This window comes from Xiphophorus hellerii, chromosome 20 (assembly GCF_003331165.1).
Source record: "Xiphophorus hellerii strain 12219 chromosome 20, Xiphophorus_hellerii-4.1, whole genome shotgun sequence".
Lineage (NCBI taxonomy): Eukaryota > Metazoa > Chordata > Actinopteri > Cyprinodontiformes > Poeciliidae > Xiphophorus > Xiphophorus hellerii.
The window spans coordinates 22,014,075-22,037,018 of NC_045691.1; the positions used below are offsets into that span (position 1 = coordinate 22,014,075).

Below are 22,944 nucleotides of genomic sequence, written 5' to 3' on the forward strand. Positions count from 1 at the left end.
TGTGCCAAAATATAAGTTCAATGGGTATGAATACTTTGTACACCATACATGGAACAAAGTTTATTTCAGTGAAGCCAAAGCTAGTGGAACCCCCAGTTCAGGCTTGGCAGGCAAAGTATCATCTTCTTCGAGAGCTTTGGAAATCACAAATACTTCTGACTCAACATTTCAGCTAGCTCCAAGGAACTTTGCGCCAACTAACCACTGTCCAGCTAAAAGCAATGTAGGAAATAAGGTTTCAGACTTTACCAACAGAAGATGTGTGTGCATAGCTGTGAGGAAACCACTACTAGCTTTTCAGTAACAGTTCCATCATGTGGCTTCTTTTCTTCATCTCTTTATATTCAGACACACCTCTGTTATTATTTCACCACCTTGTTAACAGCTACTATCTTTATACCTTCTTCCAAACTCCTCTCTTTGTTTAGCTCGGGCTCCAGTGACCTTCTCTCATGTCAACGCTTGACAAATATAGTGGTCTGGTTTCTGCAGCGACCAAATAGTCCGACACAACAAAGGGGAGCGTGTGTGTGGGTCTGCATGGAAGTCAGAAGGGAAATCTTGGGACACAACTAGGAAAAAAAAGCATGGAGGCAAAAACATAAAGGACATCAGAAGAGGAAGAGTGGAAATTGTATTTATGAATTACACCCATCTTTATATACTCAGAGCTGAATTATTGAAAACACAATAGTGATGTTCAACAGACTAGGTTATGGAAGGATAAAGAGAGAATGTGTTGAGCTATTCTGGGATGTTAAAAACGCAGGAACTGTCACCATGGAAACATGTGGATCCTCCCCCACCCCCACCACTCCCTGTGCCATGCCATTCTAGAGCTGCCAAGGTCTGGATGCCATGTCACCAGGGGTGCTATGGCATTCTTCGCCTTTACTCGACGATGCACCAGATGCCTCCGGCAGAGCAGTAATGTTTCACTAAACCAGATTCAAGATTCGACTGCTCCAAACATTTTAAGATTATGGATTGAAAAGTATCCTGTAAAACTTTCAAGGGATATTATATCGTCTTTAAACATTACTCTGCTTTATACTTCACCACAACTTTACCCCTCACTTGTCTTGTTTCCGTCTTCAAATAAAAATCTCATTCATTAACTCCTCCATGGAGCTTTATGACACAGTTAAACTATATTCACTATTTAGGGGACATTTGAAGGCCAATCAAGCCATAAAACTCACTGAAAAGTAACCCAGCAACTTCAAGAACAAGTTACTGTGTCATCATTACATTTATGGCGAGTTGTCGGGGACAACATAAATGGGGACTTTCCACAAACAAGACTTGCTCTAATGAGCACCTAAATAACATCCTGCTCCACAGAAGCAGTGGTATTTATGTACCGACAGAAAGCAGGAGAGGACGGCTTGTCTGCCCCACTTCTCAAGAACGGTCCAAAAATAAGTCAAGGACAAGCAAGCAGAAGAGAAATGGTGAGTAAGCAGAGGAACTTTGCAGGTGCTGGAGCTCAGTCATAGAGAAGAGACAGAGCAGCTGCTGTGTCATACAATGACTTAGTCTTCACCCAGTAAACACACATTGGAAAGGAGACTTGTAATGCCTCTGATGAATATTTCAACAACATTTCATATTTTAAACCTTTATTGTTCCACAAAAAAACATTTAAGAAGCAACAATTAGAGAAAAAAAGAAAAGTGTACCTATTGGATTACATTATAAACTTCTCAGAAATTAATCACTTCTGTCAGCATCTGAATCTATATCAACTCTATCCACTACATGAGGTTTATATGTAGCACACTCCCATTATGTGTTGATACCGAAGCTGATAAATGTTACTGGCTTTATTTATAAGTTTACATCTAGTTATTGGCTCACATAAGTTTCAGACCAATTCTGCACAAGCTCAAGTCACAGCAAAAGGCATGCGCTAAATGTATATTACAGATTTGCACTGATACAGCTTACGCAGGAAGCAGTTACGAGACAGAACTCTCTCCACCTACTGGCAGAAAGATTAAAGGCAAGGGGACAAAAGAGCAGATGGAAAATCTGGTACATTCAATGAGGAGGACTTACAGCTAGAAACCCATTGAGAATCTGTAATAATCTTAATTGTGCAAATTAGACAGAGGAAACATTTGACTTATAGCACACCGAAAGGAAATGGCATCAGTAAGGTCAGAAAATCCAAAAAAATCAGAATAAAATCTACTATACACAAATTAAGCTTAAAGTCATTACATGGCAGTGTAACGCTTAAATCAAACTTTTCAAGAAATGTGATGCGAGGATGCTCTTACAGGTGCAACTTTCTCTGCTTCAGATTAGGTGGTCACAACACAAACACCATAAATAAATTAAATATGAAGTAATTTTAACTTAAATCAGGGAGGTGAGAAATGAAGAGTTACCTGCTGCAAGCATGACTTTTAAAGGTCAGAAACACTGAACAAACACCAAACTGTCACAAGGACAAAAGTTATAGCTGCAATTTTCAGCAGGTTAAATATTGTATGTGGTGAAGCACTCACACAAACAAGATTTAAGCCAACATCTCACTATTAAAAACATATTTTTACAAGGCTGGGTATTATTTTAAGATAATTTTGGAAGGAGGCTTTCATAAATCTGAAGCTGATGTAAAAAAAGAAAAGGGGTTGACTTGCTAACCTTCTATCGGTCAAATTTGTAAATGGTAACTCTTCTCAGAACAACAACACTGAAGGAAGATAAAAAGGAGATCTAATTTATTTAGAAGAGAAGAACATATTAACTGATGCAACTCTGCAAACATAAAGGGTTGAGGTTAGGAACATTTGTGTGGCTATAAAACAAGAATAAAACCTTCATGAGATCAATTAAAACCTCAAACCAACTGCTCAAGTGTGAGCATTTAGCAATAAATAAATAAATAGTTCTGCCTTGTCCCTTATTTAAATGAGACAAAAAAGAAAATATTAGTTACCACTCTTCTTGTCTAACAATACTTTACAGGCAGTGTGATGCAAAACAACCCTAGCAATTAAGAGCAAACTTTACCAAGTGCTGAAATTTGTGTTTTCTTATGTGTATTTTTGAAGATAGGTAAAATAAACATGTTAAACTATTTATACTTTTATCTGTGCGTTGAATTACATTTAGGTGCCAAAACCCTTTGAATCCCTTCAGCTGCTCTTTAGAGGATGAATATCTTAATAACTTTTTGAATAATCTTCCCACACCCTGGACAGGGAGCCTGGAACTTATGCAACCTCCGTGCACATGGGAAACATGTGAGCAGGTGAGCCGTTCGTCCGTGGATTATATTACCATTACGCGGTCTCACCCGACACAGCTTGCAGGGCTCCAGCAGCGCCTCCGGTCGAACGTCTTGGACCTCCATGCCCAGACTTTCCTGGCTTTCCCCCTCTGAGAGCTGGCCGTGCTTGAGGAAGCCAGAAGGGCGCGGCCCTTTGCCTTTACTCATACCCGCTGTGGGAATTGGTCGGTCAGCTGTGGAGTGCGAGGGCAGGATAACTGGGTCTGAGATCGTCCTGCTGCAGTCTGGAACATCAATGCCTGTGTCGCTGTCATCTTCTTCATCTTGGGCAGAGAGAGAGCTGCATGCTGGGATGTCAGGGACAGAGAGAGAATGAGCCAGCCGGGGCACGTCCTTGTACCAGTTTTTTCGTAGAGCCCAACAGCGAACGCAGTATCGCTGGACAGGTATGTTGTATTTCCTGCACTCTGTGCACTGCCATGCATCCTGAGGAATGAGACGGACAAATTCAAGTCTAGTTCTTTGACATTCAACTCAACAAAAGGTAAAAGCACAGATCTTGCATGGAGATGCACACCTGTGTGGAGATCTCTGTATCAGTGTCATCACTCAGACATTGAGAGTCTTCATCGGGTTCTTCTTGCATCTAAAAAACGTAAATAAGCTATATTAACCATACTACTGTGTCTTCTATCTTCTTATATTAATGTACTGTCCTCCATCTTGTCCTCTTATCTGGTTTTTACTGGTCTAAATACAGACATGCAGCTTGCCATTCCTGCCATTTGTGGTCAGAGCTACAATCTACAGAAACACCTCCAGATGAAAACCTTTGAAGAAAATCTCCATTAAAAAAGTAAGCTGCATACATAATACACTGAATAAATATTGGAACTAAACATGACCAGAGTGCATCTTCACTAGGTTCTTATGAAAACTAAAATGCAGAATGGATTGGCGAAATCCAAAATAAACTATTTACCTCTCGGTCTGACTTTTCCTCCTTCCCTCCTCCATAATCATCATCAACAGAACCTTCTTCTCCTCCACTTCCCTCTTCTAGCGTCGCTTCCTTCATCTCCACACTCACTTGCTCACTCTCGCCCTCTGTCAGAATCCACAAGTCTTCTGTTGTGTCTGACACAATGGCTGTGTCCTCCTCCTGTGCAAGAGACAGCTGATTCATCAGTCAGACTACCACCCACTGTCAGAAAACAACTTGTCTTCAAAATAAATACATACCATCAAAAATATAGAACAAAATTATCTATTAAAACCTTTACTTGTATTCAAAAAATAATATTAAAAACATTTTAACCAATTTCCTAATGTACACATGCTGTATTAAGCAATATTTGTGATGAGAATCAGACTGGAAAAAATCCAATGTTTTTCTGATCAGTGAACACACCATATGCAAGCGCTACCAGGTCTCGTGAACAACCGTCTTTGTTGACAACACTGTTACTGGCTCAAAGTTGACCATTCTCAGCAACAGTGAGACTTGTTTTATATTGACTGCTCTCATACGTAGCAGGATGTTGACATTACACCGAACATAAATAAGAGTTGTCAGCTGAAAGGCTCAAATAAAAATGGCTGTTCTTCTACCTTCATACATCAGTGAAGAAAAGAAATCTGAACCAACCAACATCAGAATATCAGCACCGTACAAAAACCAGCAATTTGAAATTGCGTACAAAATTTTGTTCATCACATCAAAAGGGGTTAGACAAAAACAACAAACAATGCCTGTCATTCTTGCCAGATTTGAGCTATCCAAGTCTCTGTTTTAAGTTTTCCATTTCATTCAGATTTACAGGTTTTCAAGAGTTGATAAGTCTGAGCTGTTGCCAAGTCAATTTGAACTCCAATGTCAGTATAAGAGACAAGCAGACCGTCAAGATGGTGTTAGAAATGCACATCATGTTAGAAGATTGTTTTTGAACTCAGAAAAAATTATTCCTTAAGTTTCTTAAGTACTCCATTAGATTTTTTGCTTTGCTCTTCATTATGTTGATTAACTGGCAAATTAAATAATTATTTCTAAAGTATTTTGTCTATTTTTGTATTAAGCATCATCATCTACATTGTTGCAATGCCTCAAGTTTCAAACAGGCTGAGTTGTTTTTTTTCCTCACTATTGGATCTGTTGTCTTTCCATATTTTGCCATTTATTTTAAATGTCAAAGTGTACAAACACATGAGGTCTCTTACTTGGTTTGTATGGATGTCAGTGGAGCCATTGCTCCTGCGGCTATAGTTATTACGCAGATTACCCAGAAACCACCAGGGTAGACCAGAGAGGTCCCACTCTTCCAGGGTGACATCCAGTTTGGGGCGCTTGCAGGCTGAGCGAGGCAAGCCTTCAAGAGACTCTATAGAAGTTTTGAACAGTTAGCTTTTGCTCTCTGGACCCGGTCCTCTTGAAGCATTCTGATGCTGCTTGCTCACCATCGTCTGGATCACGAGGTCGTCTCTGAGAGGGGGTCGGCAGAAGAGGCCCATCACTTCCGGCCACCACTCCTGCTTTGACCACACCCTCGCATATCTAAAGAGAAAAGAAACATGAGAAAGAAAATTATACCACAGATCCATAACTAGATCCTTGGAGGACTCTCAGCTCCTTTTCAAGATGGCCTTCAAGAATGGGGGAGGTAGTACAAAAGGATGAAAGGTAGAGGACTTGGGACAAGGAAAGGCTTAATTCATAATTTGACTATAACTTTAAATTAAAACAGCAAGTGTTGGTAAAACAAAGAGAAGATTGAAAAGCCAGTGCTCCAATTAAAATACAAATACATATTCTGCATTTTCTCCAAGTAGAACTGCTTGGAATTTGCAGAATTTATAAATGCACAAGCTAAGGAAACAGGACAGAAGACAATCTACAACATTTCTTTTCTTAGAGTAAAAGTACATTCATTGTGGGATAAAATTGTCTGCATGGTTTACATTTTTTAGAACTGTTTTATGTCATAGCTTCAAAGAGGGAGAGAAAGAGAAGTCATACCTCATCTGAAATTTGATCATCATGAATAAACTACAAATACATCAATCTCTTTGATTTACAAAGCTGAAATAAACTAATACCAGATTAATTATGTTAAAGTAGAAGAGCAATTTATCTACAATTGGATTTTTCTGGGGAACAGGAAGAATGGCACACAGGAACAGGAAGGTGGGTAGGCTTAGCATTATTAGGCCTCTACCTGAGCAGGAGCTGAGAGCCTCCAAACTGAAGCAGAGAAGAGAACTCTGAAACAGACAGAGACAGTGACTCTGCCCCCCCATCCACTGGGTGGAGCTGGTGGGCCACAAAGAGTGCTGGAAGTACCACCAGACCAAACCAAGGATGGGGTCGTACAGAGACGGTGCCACTCTGTACAAATATACACCGACGAAGACAGCAGACTGTCTCTCACTCTCCTCAGTGCACACAAGCAGAAGGAAGCTTCCTTTACTTTACCAAAACTTGTAAGGAAATGGTTCATAATTTATCTTTAGGAAGAGATTCAAACTGTTGTACAGGAAGCCTGCGAGTCACTGACTCATGCTTAGGAGTATTGTGTGCAGTGAGGTGAATAAGGTCTCTGTTTCTCCTGAGCACCATGCTTCGGCTTTACCTGACCACGATCCTCCACTCCGCCCTCTACACACTCACGGCCCACAGAAAGATTCTCTGCAGCGTCTGCATTTCAAATGAGACACAGTAACAAACAAAAGGACACCCCCCTTTTAATCATACGAGTACACACTCTCTCGCTATGGCCTTCAGATATTTGGAGCCTCTTCACTTGATTTGAAGAACAAGAAAAGAAAACCCCTGCATCTTTATGTGATGCAAAAACTCTAAAGTATGATTTTCTTTATTTTCTTAAGAGAAAACAATATGTACAATGTGGGAAAAAAAATTGTCCTTGTATTCCCACATTAGTTCTCTCAAAATATGCCACAACATACAAATAAAAAAGGAGATTCGTCAGACAAAATATTCAAAAATATAGAAAGGATTTCAACCAACAAACAGAGTAATCACTTACCACTACAACCAAGTACAACCAGGTACTTCTTCAGCATTTCATACACTGGGCTGTAAAATGAGTCAATTAGAATTAGTTTATGTAAAAAATATATATATATTAAATAGTTTTCTATCCATATGAGCAAGGGAATCATGAGTAAAGGTCAATACCTTGGATTTTTGACAGAGAAGCTTTCAACTTCCAGAAGTTCACCCAAAGGATCATCCTGGCAATGCACAATGTGCTGCCTCTGTTTGTCATACAGTTGCTTCCCCATGATATACTGACCCAGGTAGTGCATCACCTAAACAAATTAAAGGATAGATGCTGATTTTTTTCATTCTATGCTGGAGGTGAACGTTTCACCCTCTTTGGGGCCCAAAACTTAAATATACAGCATTAAACCAACTTCACTCTCACAAACATCATGAAGGTTATGAAAATGACATTTTTTTTAACCCTTAAGCCATCATAGTTCATGAAATAGAATTTACACAAATTACTAAATTTATTATCTATAAACAGTAAAAGTCAGTTGTGGTATTGACCCCTCAGATTAATTTCAGTTTTACGCTAAATCCACATTTTTTACTGTAAATAAGATATTCAATTTCTATAAACTATCCCTTTAACGTGTCATAAAGTCTTCACTAAATGATCACTAAACATTGTGAAAATAAAAATATAAACAAAAACAATATTTGGTTTATAAATCCCACTCGGGATGTTGCTAAAAAGGAATCTAAAGATTAGTGTATCCTGCCCATTGACTTAAAAGCCATGGCTTCCATATCATGTGCAAGGATTTCTACATTTCCTAGCCATGTGCAGAGGAGCTTAGTCATCAGTGCTGCAGAAAGAGTGCAGACACACCTTCAGCATGATGCCACCAAAACGTGTTCTAAAATGACATTGTGAAGTTGTAGACAAGCAAGTTTGTAACCCAGACGCCAAAAGCAGACTCATGATTCACATTTGATCGGGAAGCTCACCTCTTTGAGAGTGAAGACATCCTCCTGAGCTCCAGCTACACGCAAGATCTGCAGCAGCGGGGCTTTTGGTTTCACCTAAACCAAGGCCAAAAAAACAAAAAGAAAAACGATTGTTTAGCATCAAAATTAGCAATAACTAAAGCATATGATGTCTGTATTTTGTGATATTACCTGATTACCCTCTCCAGGAAGCGTCCTGCATGACGAGCTTGAAGCCTGAGGCTGGGCCGACAGGGAGCTCATAGTAGAAAAACTAAACCTGAAATAGAGTAAAAATGCGCACGTATAAATATATAGCGCCAAATACAATTCCTTGTTTGACAGAGTTAATCTAATGCTTTTAAGTCCTACTTCTACACAGTGATGCAGATAGGGTCGTTTCACCAATTATTCTCCCTTTGGAGCCCGCAGGTACGATAGCACAATGCTAATGTAACCAAGAAACCCGTTCGAAGAGTATGTCTGAACATGACGTGACTACATTACTGAAATGCTACTGTAGACCAGACAAGGCAATGGCACTTGCTAAAGCAACTGGCGCATCTGCAACAGTTCCCATCAACCGTAGCTGCCACGCCAACATTAGCTAACGTGAGCGGCTAACAACAGACACAATAAATACCTTCGTTACAGATATCTCACCGTTAAAAGTTGGCATTACTTCACAGCAGCTACATTGTATCACTCGCACTCTGTTTCCGCGACAACAAGTCTATATATTATAATAATAACAGGAAGTGTATGTAAAGAGATTTTAGCACGAGCTAATGCTAATAAATAAAAAGTGACGGTTAGTAGAACTTCAGCTTTAAAACGTATGTGAACTTCCGGACATGTAGATGAGATATAGCGCCCCCTCTTGTTGTTCTTCTTTTTTTCTTCTTCTTTTTCTATAGCGTTTTCTGACAGTTTACAAACTTTGTGTATTACTGCCATCAACTGGACGGAGATGTAATTCAGAAATTCATTTTTTCTATATATCTTCAAATCTTAAAATTACTAAATTATATACATACTTATACACTCACACACACATACACACTAAATCCTCTCAGCTAATTTTGTATATTTTGTATATTGGTTACTCACATTTGGTGTGTACCTTAGTATTTAATTTGTATTTTGTATTCTTTTGCACTTTTGCTTACTGTGTGTTAACTTTGTTTTTTGCCTGGGAGTTGCTGGTAACTTCAATTTCCTGAGGGAGTCTTCCCAAAGGATCAATAAAGTACAAGTCTAAGTCTAAGTCTAAGTCTAAGTCTAAGTCTAAATATTTAATAAGTGCTTGAATTATATCATGTGATTGATGCTTCCCTAACATGTTACCCAGTTACTGAACTCCCCTTTACCCTTTCCATTTCTTTCCTCTCTTTTATATATTTTCTACAATAAATCAACACATGTTCTACTCCTTCTGTTTCCCCGCAATAAGAACAATCACCTGATGGATGTTTTCCTATTATTTTTAAACCACTATTTAAACTAGCATACCCAATCCTCATCCTGTTAATCCATATTTCCTCTCTCCTATTTATTATACTATTATTTCTTATGATTATCTCCTTCTGTATTTTATGTAAATGCCTTCCTCTTTCTTCTAAATTCCATCTCTTCTGCCATATATTATTTATTTTATCTTTAATAATTACTTTTATTTATGCTCTACTTAGTGGGACATCATATTCAATTTCTCTTGCCTTAACTGCTTCTTTAGCCAACTTATCTACTTTTTCATTACCTACAATTCCTTTATGTGCTGGAACCCACGTGAATTAAATACTTATTTTTTGTTGCTTCATGCCATATATCAAATAACTAACTTCATCTAAAAGATCTTAACGGCTTTCAGATTTTCCACTTATAATACTGGTTAAGCAAGACATTGAATCTAAACAGATGACTACCTTACTGGACTTCACCTCCAGCACCCATTGCAATGCCAAAATAATTGCCAACATTTCTGCTGAAAAAAATTGCTAAATTATCTGTTGTTCTTCTTTTTATAAAAACTTTTTGTTTCGGAATATAAACTTCTACTCCTGTTTTACCATTTTCCTCTTTTGATGCACCTGTATATATTTGTGTCATATTTTCATACATTATTTCTAAATACTGCTGAATAATTTGATACAAACCTACACAAGACTGCTCTATTTTTGGGGTTTCTAAATTTACTATTGGCATTTCAAATAACCATGGAGCAATTTTAGATTTAATTACAGTTTTACAGCATGCTATATTATTTATCCCCAAATGATTTGCATAAATATTTCCTTCCCATCCAAAACTCCTTACGTTATGGCCATAACAGAACAACATTCTCTGAATACCTGTTTAGTAGGGTGATTTTCCTCATGCCCTTGTAAATTTAACCAATAATTTATTGACAGTTTCATCTCCCTTAAGTCCCCCCTCTTGTTCAAAGTAGGTGTTACTTTAAAAAATATGGAGGTCTCCATGGCATGGAAGCCCGTTTCTGACACTGATGAAAAAAATAAAATAAAATATCTCATTGTAATGAGATTGTATCTCATTATATCTCAATATACGATACCATCTCAAAATAATGAGATTATTTATTTATTTATTTTTTGACAGAGTGGTGGAAACCAGTTTCCATACCATCGCCATCTCGCTTCATACAACCACTTTTTTTTAGATCTAATTTTTTTTTTTTTTTTTATGCAATTAAAGTATGGGAGTGGGCATTGGTTCTTGTTCCAACCACAGTTTCATTAGTTGCCCCCTCCTCCTGTATAGTGCAACCTTTTCCTTGTACTCCACAATGAATAATTTTGAAAGACATAAGTCTCCTGCTTCTTATTTGTAAGCTTTTTTAAGATGAAATCTTTATCTACTTGCATACTCAAATCACTATGAAAATATAAAATTAAGGTAGACATAGTCACTAGGCCCAGGAAACAGCACATTTTTAGTGTGCAAGGAAATATATTAGTTTTCCAAATTTCTTAAAGTTTTTAATATACTCTGTGTTTGTGTATGACTTCTACTATATGTCTGTCTTTTCTAGCTTTTTTCAGTACAATTAAAATGCAAGTTGTGATCTAGTGGTTATATGTGCTGTTGGAAAAGAAGTTTTTTTATTCTAGGTCTGATCTGAGAGTTACACTTATTTTAATAGAACCAAGAAAAAACATGTTTATGAACATTTGAAGCCTTTCTTTGGATGTTTTTATTAGTTGCCCCCTCCTCCCATACAGTTCTCCATAAATGCAACCGATGCCTGTTGTTGCTTTGGGGAGCTCAGTGGGCGTGGACTACCAAAACAAAAAGGGTCAGGAGCTGAAAGGAAACACAGCATTTCACACAAGAGTCTCTGGAAGATGAAGAGTCTGCAAGAAGGCATGGCTGCAAAAGGCATGATTGTGATGGTCTTGGTCACCAACATCTGTGAAGGAGGTGATATTAATGACATCGCAAGAGGAAAAACATTTTGTCAACCATTGTCTGTGCAAAATTAATGCATTCCTGTCAAATATTTATCTGGCAGCACTCCTTGGGAAATCATCAGCGTATGACTTCCTGCAGAGAGCGAGAGAAAGCCGTGGACTGGAGTGTTTTCCTGGAGGATGCAGCACTGAAAACAGTGAGGCTGAGGAGTTGACAGATGTCAATGTGGGATATGTAAGTACATGCAAATTTCACAGCTGCGCATTACACCGCTATCCTCTGAAACAAATTTTCTTTGACCATTAAAACTAGAACACAGATAACACATTACTACTTACAACATAAATGTTACACCCATTCAAGATTGTGATAAAAGCAAATTACACACCTTGAGTCTGAAAAATAGTCAGTTGGATAGAGACTATTTGTGATGTGTTACAGTATCACAAACCAACAATAGATATGTCTATAACTTGTCCCCTTTAAGATGAAGAATTTCAAAGGTTCTCAAGAGTTTCATTTAGCTCAGGTTTAAAAATTTTAACCTCAGAACTGAATTTTCAAATATTTTAAAGGATTAAATGTCTTAGAATTCTGCTAAACTTAATTTTGCTGAATTTAAACACAAGTTTGAATGCAAGTAAGCATGCAAGGCCGGCAGGAGAAGGTGTGCATGGAAATCAGGTTTCTGCACCAAGTGAGATTCTATCCTTATGAAACCAAACATTACGAACAAAGAGCACATCCAGAGAGCGTACTGAAGAGCAGAGAAGCAGTCCTCTGTTTAAAGGGGATAAGGTGTAACTTAGTCAAGCATGTCAGTGAGACGTTTACCATTACCGTGTTCTGACATACCAGGCTTTGCAAAGTCATTAATGTTACTCTGTTGCTTAGTGAACCTGCTGCATGTATCAGATGTCCCAAGTGAAAGCCTGCAGAAAGGTTGAATGTGTTTAAGCTGTGACTTTGAGGGTCGAATTTGCACCATTACTGCTAGTATTTGTTTTTAAGAATTTCATAATAACCCTTAATGCACATCCACAAATGTTTTTTTAAACAATATGCAAGTAAATAAGAATTTTTCAATGAAACATTTATTACAGGAGGAGAATGGCAGCATCCTGTACCATGGAACTGTGGCCAGTAAAGAAATAAACCATGTAAGCTCTTAGAGTCTGACACTGAATAATTACTTCTAAAGAAAAACAAAGGTTTGCTTTAGTATTTTCATTCTATTTTATTTTATTTTTTCAGAAACCTGCAACTGAAACTGTGTTGGATGAAGGATCTGGGATGTAGCCAGGAGGAGAAAGTAAACACAAGATAAAGTTTGGTTTCTCAGAAGCATCTTTGTACCAAGTTTACCCTTGCTTGCATCTCAGCAAAGAAACAACAGAGAATGTTAGAAATACATTATTGCAGTTCTGAACATGCATAATCTTATGAAAGCTTTAAGGAAGTTTAACGTTTAAACAGAACAGGAAGAAGAAAAGAAAATGGAACAGATTTATATAAAATTAGGAAGAAAGCATAGTTAATCTGTTGTCACCAGTTCAATTTTTCAATGGGGGTAACAGATTGCAAATGCTCTAAGCAAATTTAGTGAGTAAGAATGTATAATTTAGATCCTTGTGTTGACATATAATGGGTTATATTTTTGTAATTGAATAGAGTACACACACACCCACACACACAATTTAATCACACATATAATAACAGTCAAATAAAGTTTTTACAAACAATCAAATAAAGTTTTTTATATACTAATTCTGACTTATTTTGTTCATCTTTTTTGCAGTAAAACATATGTTGTATAAGGGGCCCACCAAACCATACCCTCACCCACAACAGCTATCTGCCAGGTCATTTCTATATTTAAGGTTACAGCACTAATAACCAATCTGAAGCACTCTTTTACTAGTGAATTAAAAGACAACTTAATTATTACTATTATTGTTGTTGTTATTGTTCTTAGGAATAATTGTAGTGTGTAGATGATAAAGGGCCTTTGAAAACAGTGTAGTTTTTGTTTCCATTTATCACATGCTGGTCACGGCATGTGATAAATGGCTGCTTTTCTTCGGATTTCTCTGCCATAGAGCCTAACAATATACGAAATACTTATAATTTCTTATAATTATAATTTACAGTATAGTGTTTTTATTTTGGTGGTAAACTTAATAGTCGGATTTACATTTGAGGTTTTATCTCTCATGTGACATTTAGGCACTCGTTGGCTGTTAAAGACCGGTGGAAAACAATTGTCGTTTTCAAAATTTCACCCTAATCTCGTTCGCAACGTAGTCAAAAAGAGTTATTTAATTCTATATCAATATCTGCTGTTTATTAAACCTATTTTGAATAATTCACTCATAAAATCGGTCCAAAATTTATACGAACAAGGATTCGGAATTAATTAATTTATGCATATTAGAAACTTCAAGGCAAATTCTCGTAAAGCAAAAATTGATATAAGCGTCCCAGTGGTTTTGATAATTCTCTTTTATTTAATTTAAACCTGTATAAACCTCCCATTTCTGAAAGCCCCTGAAGGCAGCAGATCGAACGACAGTACTTGGTGTTACAGCGGCTGGCTACACACTTTACAAACAAGGAACAAAAGCGGCTGAGTCGTTCAAAAGAAACCAGTTTCACCATGTAAGTATTTTATGCGTCTACTCAATGTGTTTAAGATCATACTTTTCACAAAGCGAGTGTTTATAGGATATAAGAGCAATACACGTCATACAAAAACAACGCCCAAAACTTTTCTGTATTAGCTTGCAACAAGTGCTAATACTTTAGCACCACTTCTCAAATGCAAGCCAGCTAAGCTAAGCTAAGCTAAGTTAAGTGTAGCCGTAAAACATTGAAACTTTTTAGCTGTGTTTACTCTAGGCCTTTTCTCAATTTCTCAGTGAGGCACTTTGACAACAACAAGAAAATATATTTTGAAAGTCTTTTCAACATACACAGCTGTGGAAAAAAATAACTTAGCTGGGAAAAATTTGATAGTTTGGAGGCTAAGTAACCGTTTCCTCTAGATGCAGCTTTCCTCAGCTGGCTGGCCTTGCTCCCAAACAGTTACGTAGATCTTTTTTTAATACAGTTTCCTAACATACTTGTTGATTTTGTTCATACAAAGTTGATGTTTGATAACGTGTAATCTTCAATGGGAAGTACATTTAACTATAATAAAAGGGAGATACTGATGAGAATATTTTTGAGCTGAACCAAGCAATATTTGAATGTGTTTTCAACAATAATTGTACGTAAGGTAAGTTGTTACCCAGAGTGACTAACTTATGTTTGCAATTAATAGTTGTCAGTGTTTTTATGTCTGGAAAATAAAAGTCCTTAACCCTTTCGGTTCACATTCTCTCGATGATAACTTATTATTTCATTGTCGGTTTTTACTAGAGAAACTTAAATCTATTCATAATTTCTTTTAATCCACTGAGGTCTTATGTTAACATATCAGATTTTTGTTTTATTTTTATTTCTAAGCAACAGAATTATGGTGCACATTAGGATTGCATGCTCAATACATAATAAATTTACTGGTCCTCCATTTTCTATTGAGTTAAGAAAAACTACTTCTAGCTGGACTTTAGTCCCCATAAAATTAAAATCGGAATCTGCAGGTGAGACTTAAAAAAATGGCTGTTGGTATTGTTCTGGAAAAGCTTTATCTCTGCTGCTACCATCACCTGTTTCTTTATAGTGAATATTTTGTAGATTACAAAGCAAATATGCTACAAAGTGCTTTTTTGTTCTAATTCAACATATCCAAATTTGCAGGATACAATGCTTCCTGACACCCTGAATTTGTGATTTATTTTCAGTGCACACCCTGGTGCTATTACTTTTTTTAACCTCTTATCAACAGACTTCCATATCCAAGATGCTGGTATCTTAAAAACATTTCCATTGCATCACCAACATTTCATGCATGTTGAAGATTTAAAGTGGACTGATGTTCACACCTGTTGTCTATATTTATACCTGTCCTTCTTAGGAAATCTCTTCTCTCCAGAAATGATCAGTTTGATACAAAAACTACACAGTGCATTTAATAATATGCGTGTTTTTTTTTTATTTAATTATGCTGTAAAGCCTCATGTTTAACTGCTAAAGATCATTTTAGAAATATCTTAATAATGAATCAATTATGTTTTTCTAATCCCACTTTCTGTCACACTGTTACTGCTGTACAATAATTTTATTATGTAGTGGTAAAGCAATAAAATTGTTGCTCAAAAATTACCTTGATTGTTTACTTATAGTTTCAAAAATTACCTTGATTGTTTACTTATAGTTTGAATTATCCCATGAGCAATGGGATAAATATTATATCATATATTAGCTTGATGTTGTTAACGACATTATTTGAAAAAGGAATAAACTGGCAGTAGCAGCTTTTGGGTGGTGTCATGTGGTTAAGGCGGCTACAGTAAAAGGCATGTGTAAACAACATAGCATTCATAAAGAATTGGCTTCCCTAGTCCTCAGTTTTACATGCTCATCCTTTGTTCTTGGCATTTTTCATCCTTCCAGCCCTGAGAGAGTCACTAACAGAGCTGATGCAAGATTACTCATGCAACATGTTTACATTTAGCAGAGATTATTACAGGGTGAATATAGCAAAGCAAGGTTTCCCCCAGAAAACTTGCTAAGCCCGGTGATTGGGTGCCAGGGCAGGCATTTATCCAGCAGTCTATTGTGTTTTTGAGTTAAAAAATGTTTAAAGTTGACAGGAAATTTGAAAATATCACTTGATTATTATGTGTTATTGAAAGATTACAAGATCAAATACAACATCTTAAAAAATGTAAACATCTTAAAAATTCTTTAATGAATAGGTAATGCTTAGCCTGGTGGGAGCACAAGTAAAGCCTGCCAGCCAACACTGGGGGAAACCCTGCAAAGTAAAAATAAAATTTTTATAACAACCATTATTGCAAATAAAGTGGCAGCAGTGGTATGTTTAGCAATAGACAGCTTGATATATCAAAGTGAACATAAATTTATTATGTAATAAATGTAGAGATATAGTTTCTGAATTCAATCAGACATTTTCTGAAGCAAGTTAAGTTTTTTTTTTTATTATTTTGTTGCTGGAGATGTTCAAAGTAGCCCCTTCAACTTTATATCAATAGTTAAGGACTTAAAGGTTAACGCGCAAACCTTTGTGATTTTGCTGGTGTATAATAATTATCAAATCTGGTCAGGGGTAAAGAAAGACAAGTACCGAGATCAAAATAGGTGAGATTTGCTTAGCTTCCTTTGAGATATGTAAAGCATTTGTTTTGTTTTGCAATATTTCCAAAATGATCAATCCTGATTACTAAATATAATTATATAAAATTTTTTAAAATGAAGACTTTCACCTAGAGATACATGATATATCGGCATTAACACCAGTACCAGTTGATGTCAGACATTTTTTAATTGGTCCGATATTAATATTATTAGTAACCAATGTTTACTCTCACCTTGTTGCTCTTTGTGTTTGGGGAAGTAAGTGGGTTGGCCATTTGATATTTGTTTGGGCATGTTATAATGATGCAGTACAGGATTTTGGGTGTTTAACTAAAGCAGAGAAGAAAAATTTTTCATCGGTTGTAATAGAAATATTAGTATTAGTTAGGAATATTGGCACAAATTCTCACATCTGTGGGCCACACTTTCAACATCTTCCTATGCTGATGTGTCATTGTTCTTTGTACTCAACAGATAGAGAACTGAGATAGATTAAGCCGCAGCCCCGCCTTTCATTTTGCTTAGGAAGCTCATCATAGACAACACTGACTGCAAAATACAGAACTCTTGTTGTTGGGGGAGAAAAAAACAAGGCCATATTATTAGCTCTCCACCACCATGCTTGAATACAAGATATTTGACTTTATCTGCTTTTTTCCAAGTGAAGAGATGTTAATTATATCCATTGCCTATTTATTATCATAAACATAATGATTTTTCATCATGTATTCTACATACTGACAGATGCTCTATTGGCAGGATAAACAATGGTTTCTCCCTTGATTTAATCATTTAAAAGTTAGGAGGTGATTTGCTTTATTGAATATAAGTAATATTCTGCACATTCTTTTCAGACATTTTGTTTTTGTTCCCAGATTACTTTTGTTCTGAACCCATTTTGTAATTATTACAAAACATGTTGGTGCAAAGGGCTAGCCAGTTTCCTGTCGCCACACAGGTTACCAGTTAAACTACATATTGAGTATTGTGAGTCGATGTATATTTTTAACTAAACGTTTCAATTATGCCTAAACTGTATTCAGATCTCATAGCCGCATGGTGCTGTTGTCACTTCAGTGTAATTATGTGTCAAGTCAAAAGGTGGCAGTACACTTCCACTGTGCAAAGGCTTTTAAGGCAAGGAAGCACAAAACTAGAAACCTGTGTACTGTACACTTAAAAAGAATAAATTACTGGTTTTAGTTTAAGTTTCAAATACTATCAAAATAGTGCAACTTTTTGTTGTATTTAGATATAGTAACATTTCTGTAAGGGTATTAAACCTGAATTTTGCTACAATCTTGGGGTAAAAATTTAATCTCAAAACATGTCATTTACATAATTATCATCAGGCCTTGCATTATTTTTAGGGTTGTTGTTAACAAATATTTTAGTAATCAAGTAATCCATTGATTATTCTTACAATTAATCGAGTAATCGGATAAAAAAATTTTTTATAAAATATTGGTAAATCTGGCATAACACCGGTGTTTCTATCAGATATCAATATCAGTCCAATTTTTCATTTTTGAGCTTCCCTAACTGTTACTTTTCTGTAGTTTAGAAAACTAACCTGTAACAATAATAGCTCACTGTCTAAGTTAACCTGAAGAAAAGTTATACAAAAATTATACAAGAATTCTCACCTTACCCCATACCTGTCAAGCTTTGGGTTTGAGAATACCCAAAGTGTCTTCAGTTAATCAATAATATGTCATCTGGAGTGGGGGTGTGGCAGGCAGGCGAACAAACGAACATAAGATGGGGGTGGAGGGGAGGAAATAGACCAGGGGACAGACGAACGTAAGTCCGGGGACCGGTAGACTAGGGGACGAAAGTAAGAAGGAGGGGGGGAGCAATACGGGATATTTACGGCACTTTCGTTCGTCACATTTAGAAACTCATCTACCAACCATGTACCGCCACGATGCTTTCCGCCACCCGTTTGTTGAGACCAGGATGAAATGAAATTTATTGTGCGGTTCGTCCGTAAAGCTACACTTGCACTGTAACCATCAACTACTCAGCCGCCCGCCGTGTTCAGTCTATCCGCTCACCTGTATGAATACTCCTGCAGTGCTCTTCCCGCTGTTTGCTCTGAATCAGCAGCTTTGACTAATATCTAATACTTGGTTTAAATTATAATACATTTTGTGGGTCTATAGAGGGTTAATTACTGGGCAATATGGTACAGGCTTGTCCTAACAAGACATAAGTGACCATTAAAATAAGATTCTCACTATTGGCCAGCAAGGGGAAAATGCCGTTTGCTTTTAGATGAAGATTTTGTTGTAACATTTCGCCTATAGTCTTTTATTGACATGTGTTATTCGATTTATCAGGTCAGCCCCTGGTCCAGAAGGTTCTGCTGCTGCATCGAGCAACAAGCGCTTGCAGCAGACACAGGCCCAAGTGGATGAGGTAAGATACATTTTAGCTCTTCACTCAATGATGACTCAAAAAGGAATTAAAAAAACGCACAAAAACAAATTACTATGTCTCTAGTGTGACTGCTTTCTGCACAAGTGTCTACTTTTGATCCGCAGTGGTTAATTTACACAAATTAGGCAAAGCTTCCTTTTATTTCCGTTCCAAGTTCAAAGCAAATATTGAATAATAAATTCGATGTAGATTGATTGTGTCACTTAGCGCCCTCCCACCTGCCCCTCCCCTTCTCCCTGTTTATTTTGTTGCAGAAACTTACATAACCCTTGGCATCAGTGCCATGATTAACCAGACTGAATCTGTTTCTCCCAAACATTCTACCTCCACATGTGCGCGGCATTGCCAAAAGACATTCAGGGAAGGCCATCTGTTGAACAGTTTAAAGGTCACAACAAGTCATTTAGAAAATCAAGTTTAAAAAGTAGCCAAATCTCCTTCATAAACTCCATTACTGTCCTTTTCCTCTCCATTTCACGTTTCTCTTGAAGGTCCACCCTTCCCACCTGGACCTTTAACCCAGTCTGTCACACAGTTTCCAATTGGTTGTCAGAGGTTTATATAATCACCATCTCTTATGTAAGGCCTGCATGGGCTTATGCTCTCCTCTACCGTGCAGCTCAGTCAGGGAGGAGGGGCAGTAGCGAGCTTTGTGGATCAGTGGAACATGTGGGTTACGTGTATCCAGTGACGCTGTACGCAGACTGCTGTCTGTTTGAATCACAGTGAACTCTCTGTAAGATAAACAACCCATCAATTACCTTTTCTTACAAGATGGGATACGTCTTGATTGATGTGGTTAGGTAACATTTCCTAAGGATGTTTTATATTCATTACTATAATCTCATAATTTTTACGGTAATACACGTGCACAGTCCTGAACTTTATTTTCTTTCCCTTGTTAATGATTAAAAACATTTACAAGTATCGAAATGTCCAATTACAAAATATATACTCTGTATATTGGTATGTTTTTGTGTTTTTATTTTGTGTAGGTAGTGGATATTATGCGCGTTAATGTGGACAAAGTACTGGAACGTGATCAGAAACTGTCTGAACTGGATGACAGAGCAGACGCACTGCAGGCTGGAGCCTCCCAGTTTGAGACCAGTGCAGCTAAGCTGAAACGGAAGTACTGGTGGAAGAACTGCAAGGTAGATGACTAGTCTGGTCTTAAATTGAACAAACTATTCACTACTGATAATAAAGTGTTATGATTATGTAACTCTGGCATTATAATAGATCTTACCTGACTGCATGACAATAAATGTAAAAAAAAAATGGGTGTCACAGTTTATCTGAATTTTGTTTTAATAATTTGCCAACTTTTATTCCTTTTAGATGTGGGCCATCTTGATAGCTGTAATAGTGATCGTCATCATCATCATTATTAGTGAGTATTAAGACAAAAAGCTGTCTTGTCGTCGTTAATTTGAGTTCCCACTTGCCAAATGCTTAAAGTTGGTATCATATTGTATTGTTAAAAGCCTTTCATATAGTGTGTTGCAAAGGCCTTTTTACTTTAATTTCTTTTTATTTATTGTAATCACATTACAACCAAAACGTGTATGTCATAGATCAACAAAAATGGTTCATAATTAAGAAGTGGAACCAAAAGACAAAAATTGTACGAACTGCTTATGTTAATCAGTCAATCAATAAAGTTTATTTGTATATCACATTTCAGCACTAAATTGATATGTTAAACATTCTGTATCAGTAGTCAACACTGCATTTCTCATTGTCTAAAACTACATATGAATTTACAGATATGCTTCTTAAAACTTTTCTTCTTTACAGTTTGGGCCTGCTCAAAGTGAGGCAGATTGAAGAGGATTGGAGGTAAAGAAGAATTGGGCAATATGTATGCTTCAGGTCTCGGAAAGAAATCAAATGATCACATTATTCACCTTTCCACTGGTCTTCCTTTCTTATCTTGGATTGACTTAAGTGTTTGTGTGTGTATTTGTAAAAGATCTGCGACTTGCAATACACACATGCACAAATTTCATTCTTGAGACTGGAAGGGAAGGATATTGTTGTAAAATCTCTCTGCTTATGTTGTTATATTATACATAGTCACTAATGTTGTGTGCCTGGCTAAGAAATGTGCCTTTTTTTTGGATTGTATTAGTTTGCAATACCCCTTTTGTACCACATAGAGGTTTTTGCTTTTCAAACTATTATTATTACCAGTATTTTGATGTTTCCTTTTTCTTTTTTTTAAAGATTTAGGTTGTTTTGCCAATGGTTACAGTGAACATGTGCACAGTGGGATTTAATATCTATTTGTGTTTTTTGCACATGGTTAAGTGCTTATTAAGTTATTCATACGTAGTAATAACAGAAAATACAATTGATGTAAAAGGTTATCCACATAAACATAGTACTAATCAGTAAGAAACTTTTAAAACCATCTTATCAAAGTTTCTTATTTACTTTCTCCTTGGCACTTTCATGTTGTACAAGCTTATGTTTAGATAAGTGCTTAACTGCAAAGACCAAACAGCCACATGACCTTACTAAAAAAAAAACAAGGCAAAAATAGGCCTTAACAGTAATTACGGGAGGGTTGTCTCAGATTCTCAGAAACGTGTTAAAAAGATTGATTTTGTGTAATGTCCAAACACAGCGATGTAAGAAAATGTAGTTTCAGACTGATGTCTTAAAGGTCTACCAAATGAGAACTGCCAAATACAGAAAAACATTTTTTTTAATCATCTGTTCAAGCCAGTAACACATTAGTGCCTTCAAATGCTCAAACTGTCAAATAAAGACTCTACCGCTGTCTTTACTCAGCTGAACATAACCTTTAATAAGCTCTTCGGTTATGTCGCACCTGCATTTATTGTATCCGATAACAGACTTTCCACATGTGACACTTTAGTTTTAGTGTAGAGTAAATTTGTGTGCATAAAATGTAGAACTAATCAAATGCTTGGAAGAAGTTTTTTATGGTGCTTTTCTTGCTACTGCTGAACATTAATACAATTCATTGTAATATATGCTATTCGACACTGGATTTGGAGTTTTCTTACTTTGTATAATAAATTTTTCCATGACTGTTAGTGTGGGGTTTTATTTTGGCATTTTCAGAATATCTAGTTCTTATTTAAACTTGCCCTTCAAAATACATCCATGATCTGGAGTAATTCATGTATTGTGGCCTTTCTTAGGTTATAGACAGTAGTGTATACGTAATACTTTTATTGCATACAGTAAGCCATGTTATCAGTTGTCATTCCTTTCTATTTACACAGAAATCTGACACCCTTTGACTTTTAAGCCTTATAATTACGTGCTGGGAAATTGTCTGATAAAGTGCAATTGTACTTTGTGGCCCTTAAAAACTGTTGCTTGAATAAAATTGATTCAATTTATATTAAAATCCTGTTTTCATTTTGTTTTTTCTCACCTTCTAAAACATGTTAGAAATTCCTAATCATTTACAAAGGTTGTCTGTCCTGTTGTCTACTAAGCAAAATATTTTTAATGCTTTTCATTCACAAAAAGCACATCAACATGTTAATTTGTGTATGAATGGATGTGTGACCGCTTTTGGGTTCTT

The 22,944-nt window shown here is 36.5% G+C and overlaps 2 protein-coding genes across 3 annotated transcripts; one reads left to right on the plus strand and one right to left on the minus strand.

The window, feature by feature from the left end:
* Nucleotides 1-1,605: 1,605 nt before the first annotated feature.
* Nucleotides 1,606-9,098, minus strand: mdm4 (MDM4 regulator of p53). 2 transcript variants are annotated; one of them, XM_032550628.1, is made up of 11 exons: nucleotides 8,904-9,098; nucleotides 8,433-8,520; nucleotides 8,262-8,336; nucleotides 7,440-7,573; nucleotides 7,288-7,337; nucleotides 6,871-6,935; nucleotides 5,699-5,795; nucleotides 5,462-5,622; nucleotides 4,227-4,406; nucleotides 3,822-3,890; nucleotides 1,606-3,730 (listed from the first exon to the last, which is right to left on the minus strand). In XM_032550628.1, exons 2-11 carry the CDS (start codon nucleotides 8,502-8,504, stop codon nucleotides 3,161-3,163), a joined length of 1,473 nt encoding a protein of 490 aa, XP_032406519.1. In that variant the 5' UTR covers nucleotides 8,505-8,520; nucleotides 8,904-9,098; the 3' UTR covers nucleotides 1,606-3,160. The 2 variants fall into 2 exon arrangements, with proteins under 2 accessions (XP_032406519.1, XP_032406518.1); XM_032550627.1 differs by having other exon boundaries at nucleotides 4,227-4,421.
* Nucleotides 9,099-14,199: 5,101 nt separating this feature from the next.
* vamp3 (vesicle-associated membrane protein 3 (cellubrevin)) lies at nucleotides 14,200-22,756 on the plus strand. Its single transcript, XM_032549603.1, has 5 exons — nucleotides 14,200-14,330; nucleotides 19,277-19,355; nucleotides 20,372-20,530; nucleotides 20,718-20,769; nucleotides 21,177-22,756. Coding segments are annotated over exons 1-5 (312 nt in total). The 5' UTR covers nucleotides 14,200-14,328; the 3' UTR covers nucleotides 21,197-22,756.
* Nucleotides 22,757-22,944: the final 188 nt, after the last annotated feature.